This window comes from Dipodomys ordii, unplaced genomic scaffold (assembly GCF_000151885.1).
Source record: "Dipodomys ordii isolate 6190 unplaced genomic scaffold, Dord_2.0 Scaffold5, whole genome shotgun sequence".
In the NCBI taxonomy this organism is placed as follows: domain Eukaryota; kingdom Metazoa; phylum Chordata; class Mammalia; order Rodentia; family Heteromyidae; genus Dipodomys; species Dipodomys ordii.
In genome coordinates this window covers 27,509,576-27,517,809 of record NW_012267221.1, presented here as the reverse complement: position 1 = coordinate 27,517,809, position 8,234 = coordinate 27,509,576, and the positions used below count along the sequence as shown (strand labels likewise).

General features: G+C 42.0%; 1 protein-coding gene across 1 annotated transcript in view; it reads right to left on the bottom strand.

Annotated features, from left to right (window-relative positions):
* Positions 1-7,046, bottom strand: part of Plekha3 (pleckstrin homology domain containing, family A (phosphoinositide binding specific) member 3) — a 26,126-nt gene extending 19,080 nt beyond the window's left edge. Inside the window, exons 1-2 of the mRNA XM_013030548.1 lie at positions 6,929-7,046; positions 3,235-3,351 (exon numbers count right to left, since the gene is read on the bottom strand). Of these exons, the coding sequence (XP_012886002.1) occupies positions 3,235-3,256 (22 nt within the window). The 5' untranslated portion in view covers positions 3,257-3,351; positions 6,929-7,046. The remainder of the gene's footprint in view (positions 1-3,234; positions 3,352-6,928) is intronic.
* Between the last annotated feature and the right edge of the window lie 1,188 nt (positions 7,047-8,234).

Here is an 8,234-nt window from a genome sequence, read left to right as displayed (position 1 = left end):
TATCTGACCAAATTCAGTTCCCACTGTCCTCCAGGTACTAACTGCTCACTGGCACCTGTCTTCAGCAAGAATCTCAGTATGTGAGTTTACCCACTAACTCCACTTATCTTAGTAACCTTCCATTTGCCAACCACCTCATCCTGCTTCCGGGGCTAGGAAGTTTCCCTTTGTTTTCTTGGAAGATTACTTCAAACTCTCTTCTGCTACAAAACTCCATTGTGGAAATCCCTATGTAAATTAACAAAGTTCTAAATAAAGTTGTGCCATTTGTTTTAATGAAATGTTAACAGTAATACTTTCTTGACCACCTGTAAAAACTGAACGTATGAGCTAGGCGCCAGTGGTTCATGCCTATAATCCTAGCTACTCAGGAGGCTGAGATCTAAGGATCACAGTTCAAAGCCAGCCCAGGCAGGAAAGTCCGTGAGACTCTTATCTTCAATAAACCACTGGAAAACCAGAAGTGGACCTGTGACTCAAGTGGTAGAGCACTAGCCTTGAGCTGAAGAGCTGAGGGACAGCGCCCAGGCCCAGAGTTCAAGACCCACGACTGACAAAAAAAAACTGAATGTATAGAAAAGAAAAATACTCAATGCCTCACAAATTCCCTTCTTTTTTAGGTATACAGATATGTATATCTAAAGGTAGAATTTATGTTTGATAAAGGAACTGGGTAAGAATTGTCCTTAAACACTACTGAGCTGGATGGTTAATATTACACATTAAACGGATTATGCTGCTAGTAACATTTTATATATATATATAAAACAAATCAGGCACTGGTGGCTCACACCTGTAATCCTAGCTACCCAACTCAGTAGGCTGAGATCTGAGGATCACAGTCCAAAGCCAGCCTGGGCAGGAAAAGTCTGTGAAACTCTTATCTCCAATTAACTACCAAAAAACAGGAAGTGGCGCTGTGGCTCAAGTGGTAGAGCACTTCCCTTGAGCTGAAGAACAAGCACCCAGGCTCAAGTGGTAGAGCATTTCCCTTGAGCTGAAGAACAAGCACCCAGGCCCATGACCAACAACAACAAAAAAACTAGGGGACCAGTTAACTTTCAAAGAGTTAGTGACTAAAGTCACCCCAGTGAGCAGCCATCTGATCTACTGAAAATATCTTATTTTTTTAATCTCAGTGCTAGCTATGCAAGAAATTAACACTTCTCAAGCTAAATGCTACTTCAGATTTGTAACCTATGTGCTATTCTTTAATAAATTCATTTTAAACAATAACAAGGATGTTGATGTGGTTTAAAATTGTTTTAGAATTGGCAGAGGATTCTGTAGCTATTGTTTAAATATTCTCAAAGTTGGAAAGACAAATTTGGAGTATGGTTTTAGTTTGACATCTGATCGAACTAAATTTGGATTAAATCAAAGATGAGACAAACCACCACTTTTTAAATAGCAACTAATGCTGTAAAGGTGCTTTTCTTGTGTATTTATAAATGGGCTCATAAGGCAGCTCCAAAATACAACTTGAAAACTGTTACAGTAATGACAGCATAGCTAGAAATAAATTACACAAATCCCCAAACACTGAACGGGCAGGAGGACAGTAAGCTGGAGACCCTCCTGGGCTACAAAGCAAGACTAAAATTACTTAATTAATTAAAAAGTAAACATCATCAACAACAAAAAATAATGTTTTCTTTTAAAAAAGCCCTTAGGCTGGGAAGGTGGCTCAGTGGCAGAGCGTTTGTCTTGCATGCATGAGGCCCTGGGTTCGACTCCTCAGGACCACATAGGCAGAAAAAGCCTGAGGTGGTGATGTGGCTCAAAAAGGTAGAGTGCTAGCCTTGAGCTGAAGAGCTAAGGGACAGCGCCCAGGCCCAGAGTTCAGGCCCCATGACCAACCAAAAAAAAAAAAAAAAAGAGCCTTACCAAGTAGTAAATCTTCAATGAAGATGAGGAGTCAGAATTATAGCAAAAAAATATACACTCAAAATAGAAAATTGTCTTTGTTCCCTTTTATAAATCTTACTAAGAGTTACCAGAAGATGAGCAGGAATGGAATAGAGAGAAGAGGTACAGGGAATGATAGAAGTAGTAATCCAGCCCTAGAAAATATAGGACAGTGCAATAGAGACTGCTTTGGTTTAATTTAAGAACAAGTATAGAATAGTAAGATGACTCTGGAGTATTTCATAGCTTTGAACCAAAGTTCACCATGTCAGAAGTATCCTTAACCCAGAGAAGTGGCTCACACATGTAATCCTAGGTACCTGGGAGGTAGAGATAGATTATAAAATCAAGGACCAGCTTAGGCATGAGAGAGGAGAGAGAGAAGAGAAAGGAGAAAGAGGAGAGAGAGGAGGGGAGGAGAGGAGGGAAGAGGAAAAGGGAAGAGAGAAGAGGGAGAAGAGAGGGGAGAGTGAAGACGGGGGAGAAGAGGGGGAGAGAAGGGGGGGATAGAGAGTCAGAGAGAGAGAGAGAACTCATCTCAAAGAATAAGCCAGTCATGTATAGTGGACATACAAAGTCAGCCCCAGACAGATGCTCAAGGCCCTATCTGAAAAGTAAACTAGAGCAAAAGGGTCTGGAAGCATGAGTCAAGTGTCTGCAAAGAAATCTCAAAGCATTGAGTCCAAACCCCAATATGGGGAGAGGAGCAAGAAAGGAGACACAAGAAATGTAATATTCACTCCGTGCTATTCTAATTTTCCTTGAAGAATTTAAGTCTTTTCATTATTATTTTGTCTGATTTCATTCTGTACTCCTTCACCTCTACCACTCAACCAAATATAGGAATAAACCAATGGTCTGTGACACCTTCGTGAAATTACAGCCAGTCTTACTGTTTTATTTCTTCCCTTTGGGGAAGAAAGGAATCCATCCTGGTCACCCAGAAGGGCTTATCTCCAATTCAGCAGAAAATCAGAGCATATGATTCCAACTTTAACAAGCTGGCCCAGTCATCCTTGGAGCTCAGCTTTCAATCTTTAGAACACCCTTTCCAGAAGAAGGAACACAACACATGTAGACACAGCATGACACAGAAGTAGCTACCACAGAAATTATTTTTCAAGTCCAAATTGGAAGATTAGCACAATTTTAATTTTAATTTCAAGAGAGAATTACCAAAACCTGTATCTGACAATACTAAATGTCATGGCTAATTACAAAGGAAATAAATGCTATCAGAAAATCTCTACACAGAAATGCTTTTTTCTCATTTGGAGTATGCTATAGCTACCTGTTACCTGACCTCAAACTCTACATCTCACTTACCTTTAATTTCACACACTGCCATCTTTATACTTCCTTTGCTCCCTTTGCAAACATCATCCTGTGAATCATAGTAGGATAGGATTCCATTATCTAAAACAAACCAGCGAGGCTGCCAACCTGAAAATACCATAAATAACAAAAGGTTAATAAGCAATTATTTTATCACACAAAAAAACTGTGATTTCACAGCTGAGGTTACGGCTCAAGTGGTGCTGAGCAACTGCCTAGCAAGCCCAAGGCACTGAGTTCAAATCCTAGAATTATAGGAGTGAAGGAAGGAGGAAGAGAGGAAGAGAAGAAGGGAGGGGGGAGGAAGAAGAAAAGGAAGGACAGGGAAAAGGAAAGAAAGAAAACTATCATGATTCCAAATCTTACCATACATAGTATTTCTTGGTTCTCACATAACATTCTAAAATGTGTGTGTCAGGGCCTGGGACTTGGAACTCAAGACCTGGACACTGTCCCTGAGCTTTATTGCTCAAGGTCTGCAATGTATCACTTGAGTCACAGCTCCAATTCTGGCTTTTGGTGGTTAACTGGAGATAAGGGTCTCATAGATCTTATTCTCCAAAGTAGTTTAGGACTACAGGCTTACAGGGCCACAGTAAGCTTAGGACCACCAGCGCTTAGCTAACAATGTAATGTTTAATGGCCAACATTTTCCCCAAATGCCCTTGTTACAATCTCTTGTTGGTAAAAAATTTTAGACTGGGGCTGGGAAGGTGGCTCAGTGGTAGAGCACTTGCCTTGCATGCGTGAGGCCCTGGGTTCGATTCCTCAGCACCACATAAGCAAAAAGAAAAAAGCTGGAAGTGGCACTGTGGCTCAAGTGGTAGAGAGCTAGCCTTGAGCTGAAGAGCTGAGGGGCAGTTCCCAAGCCCAGAGTTCAGGCCCCACGACCAGACCCAAAAAAAAAAAATTTTAGATTGACATAGAGCAATATTTTTATTCTAAACTCACAACTTTCTCTGTAACAATCCATAGCCTCAAACTACAGCCCTACACAGAGTTTAACATAACTATCTCTTTTCCTTAAAAAAAAAAAAGTTTGAATTATGAGGTATAGACTCTGTTTCCCTTATTCAAAGTGCTTGGAATCCCCAAGCATATGAGATGTTAGAATTTGTATTGCATATAAATAAAAAAATATCTTGGAAATGAGAACAAAACCTAAACAGGAAATATATTTCGGTTTTTTGGTTGTTGTTCACCTTATTCACATAGCCTGTAGGGTTTTCTGTGACCAGATACATGAAGTCAAGCGTGTAATTACCCACTGTGGAATCATGCTGACACTCAAAAAGTTTTGGATTTTGGAGCATTTCAGATTAGGGATACTCATGTAAAATAACAGAAAAATGCTATGAACAACAGGGATTTGAGTCCCAGTTCTACTACTATTTTTGTTGGATAATCTGGGACAAATCTTTTCATTTCAATAAATCCCTAAAATTCCCAGTGTCCAAAACAAATAGAGCACAGTGACCTCACAAGTAAAACTTAGCCCTTTAATTCTGCAATATGACCTTTGCTTCTCTTATGAAAGATGGTGCCAAAGCAAAAGCCCTTGCATAAAGTAAAATCTAAAAGAATTATAGTCTTTTACACAGATTCTTCCCAGCCTCCCTTTTCCCATCTTTGCTGCTGTATGGCTAAGGCAGAAGTGCTAGAGAAACGTCACAATCAGTCATTTAATTGATAGCTGCCCAGGAACTAGAACACAGGCCACCACAGAGTTGGCTTTTAGGTAAACCTGGTGACAGGATGATGGTTTCCTCTAGGCCCAACTCCCACTCTTCTATCAAGCAGCTCAATGTACCCTGAAATTTTATCAAGCATGCAACTTGGTCAGCAACATACTGACCCTGCTAGAGGCAGTATGATTGTCCAAGTCCTTTCTGTAACTAATTTTTAAAATCCTGGGTGCTTTGGCAGCATGCTACACAATGAATCGATTCAGTTTTTTAAGGACCAGGTAGTACTATGATAGGACAGATGGGTGAATCATTCTCAAATCTTCACAGAATTTAGCACCCCTAAAGGTTGTTTTTGTTTTTTTAACTGAAAGACATTTGAAATAGTGCCATCATCTTTAAAAGGTTAAACCTAACTTAGTATACCTTAAGAAAACAGATTGTAGCTGGGTGCCAGAGCTATAATCCTAACTACTTGAGAAAGCTGAGAATAAGCATACTTGGAAAGCTAAGAGCTATAATCCTAACTACTTGAGAAAGCTGAGAATAAGCATACTTGGAAAGCTAAGAATAAGTGGAACAAAGTTCAAAGTTAATCTGAGCAGAAACTCCACCTAAATGAAAGGAAGTTAAACTGGCAACCTGTCATCCCAGGCTAAAATATGAGGATCATGGTCCAACGAGACTGTCTCCACAGGAAACAAGACTCTGTCTCCAAAACAACTAGTGAAAACAAAGAGAGGCACATGCCAGCCTACCATATATGAATTCAAACTCCAGTATCACCATGAAGGATGGGGGGTAGGGCGAAGGAGGGAGCGGCAGGAAATGCATAATAGTTCAGAAAAAGGGATATAATAAATTATTTAACTAATTTTTAAAAATAGAGCGATGCCTGGAAAAGTCATGGCTATAAACACCGTATTTCCTGGGGCTGGGAAGGTAGCTCAGCGGTAGAGTGCTTGCCTTGCATGCCTGAGGCCCTGGGTTCGATTCCTCAGCACCACATAAGCAAAAAGAAAAAAGCCAGAAGTGGTGCTGTGGTTCAAGTGGTAGAGCGCTAGCCTTGAGCTGAAGAGCTGAGGGGCAGCATCTAGGCCCAGAGTTCAGGCCCCAAGACCGGACCCAAAACAACAACACCATATTTCCTAAAGAGGACTGACAGGTTAAAAAGTAAACTCTTTTGAAATGAAAACTTTAAGGAAATGTATTTCTCAAGTGACTGAAAAAATGATGAAATGAATATTACCTTTCCAAATAAATCATTCTGACAAACAAATCATTAAACAAGGTGTGGTGAAAAGATAGTTCTCCACTCCAGGTTTCCTGCCTGGGCCTACTGGGCATACTATGATTTTGCAAGCCTGCATCATTGTAATTACTATCTCTTTAAAAGTGTGTAAAGTGATTCATTTAGAATTTGTAGGAACATGAAAATGGCTGAATATATTCATCCAATCAAGTTTCTTAATTATTGTTACACACTTTTGAAGAGATACTGAGTGTAACAAGGCCTGATTCACACATTTATACAAAATAGGACTATTCCTATAAAGTAAATTCATAAGATATTCCCTTTTAGAAACTGTTTGAAAAGGATAGTTTTTCTCCCTCAAATTACCAGTGTTTCTGAAACACTTGTTCTCATTTTTTTAAAAAAATCTCAAATAACACTATCATTACACCAGAAGGCTTCTTAAAAACCACTTAATCTGAATAGATGCTCAACTTTCTGACCTCAAGTGAGCTAAAATTAATAATTAACATGCTATGGAGCCAAATCTAAATTTTAAAAATGGAATTCCTCCAAAGAAAAAACTTTTTCCACCCAAGTGAAAAATGCTTAGTAAAAAAAATATTTGCCTTCTGTTTTAAAAGTTTCCAGCTAAAACATGTCATCCATATATTTCTAAATCATCAGTGTGTCACAAATATTAATGAACTGCTACAAATCTAGCTTTCACATCCTAATTAATTTAAAAGGGACAACTACTACTTACGCCTTTATATAGTTTACGTGTTGCTTTGGCACAAGATCAGGCACACATTGGGGTACCATATTCAGGAGCTCAAGCCTTTTTGTAGAATAAGTGGGCAGCAGGACATGATTTGCCAATTATGCTGGAACAAGAAATCTGTTTACTATTCGAAAGTACTTTAAATTCATCCCCCTCCTTCCACTTTGGTGACATGTTAGGTTTTGGAAGTTGGAAGACCCTTCCAGGATAAAACAGTTGATCACTCTGGCCTAGCTGAAGGAAGACAGCAAAGAGTGCACTACAATTCTAAATACAAACTGCTGTTAAGCCTAGTGCTGGTGGCTCACGCCTATAATCCTAGCTACTCAGTGAGATCTGAGGATGAAGTCCTCAGAAAAACCCGAGGAAAGTCTCATGAGACTCCATCTCCAATTAACCACAAAACCACAAAAAAACTGTTGTTCAAGAGGTCAGGGCTAGCCTTGCGTAACATAAGCTCAGGAAGAGCACCTAAGGCCCTGCCCTGAGTTCAAGCCCTAGGACCAGCAATAACAATAATAGCGATAATAATAAGTGTTTTAAAATTCACATTGCTTTTAAAAGCCAGGCCAGCAATCCCATTCAGGGGATCCGCTCCCCACTGGCCTCTCACTTCTACACGAAACACTTTAACTCCTGGAGCTTTCTGCTAAGTCCTCCACAGGTAAGCCCCAGGGGCCTGCTCCCTTCCCGCGGGCCGCAGCTTCTCCCAGCAGGTCACAGCGTTCGCCCGAACCCCCAAGCCTCGGGAGACCTCCCCGGACCCCAAGCGCGGGGAGGGTTCTCCGGAGCTCCGCGGCCCTACGCCACGCGGCGCGGCAGCAACCGCAACAAGTGGACTGCTACCGGGGAACTTAAAACGGAAAACACCTCGTGAAAAGGAAGCCTGGGCCACCACGGGCCCATTCCAGGCCCACACCCCGACAACTTAAGTTAGGAGCAGACACAAACAACACCGACGACGACGTGTGCCAGTAAAATCAGAGACGGCCCCCCACACCGAGGGTGGCCGGGAAATGTCGCCCGGACTCCAGAAGGCCACCCCAAGTGCTAGGACTCCGGCAAGAAGTGCTCCGGGAGGCACTTCCCACCCTCGAGCGGGGGGGCGCGGTCTCGAACCCCCCTCCCGCCGAGGCCACTTGGGCCCCACCGCCGACAGGAAGGAAGGAAGGCCGGCATGCAGCGGATTCGCTACGAGGGCCGCCGCGGGCCTAGCCGGGGACGAGGGGGCCCCGCGCCCGCCATCCCCGCGGCCCCCCGCACCCCCCGCGGGCGCCGGCGCCCCCGT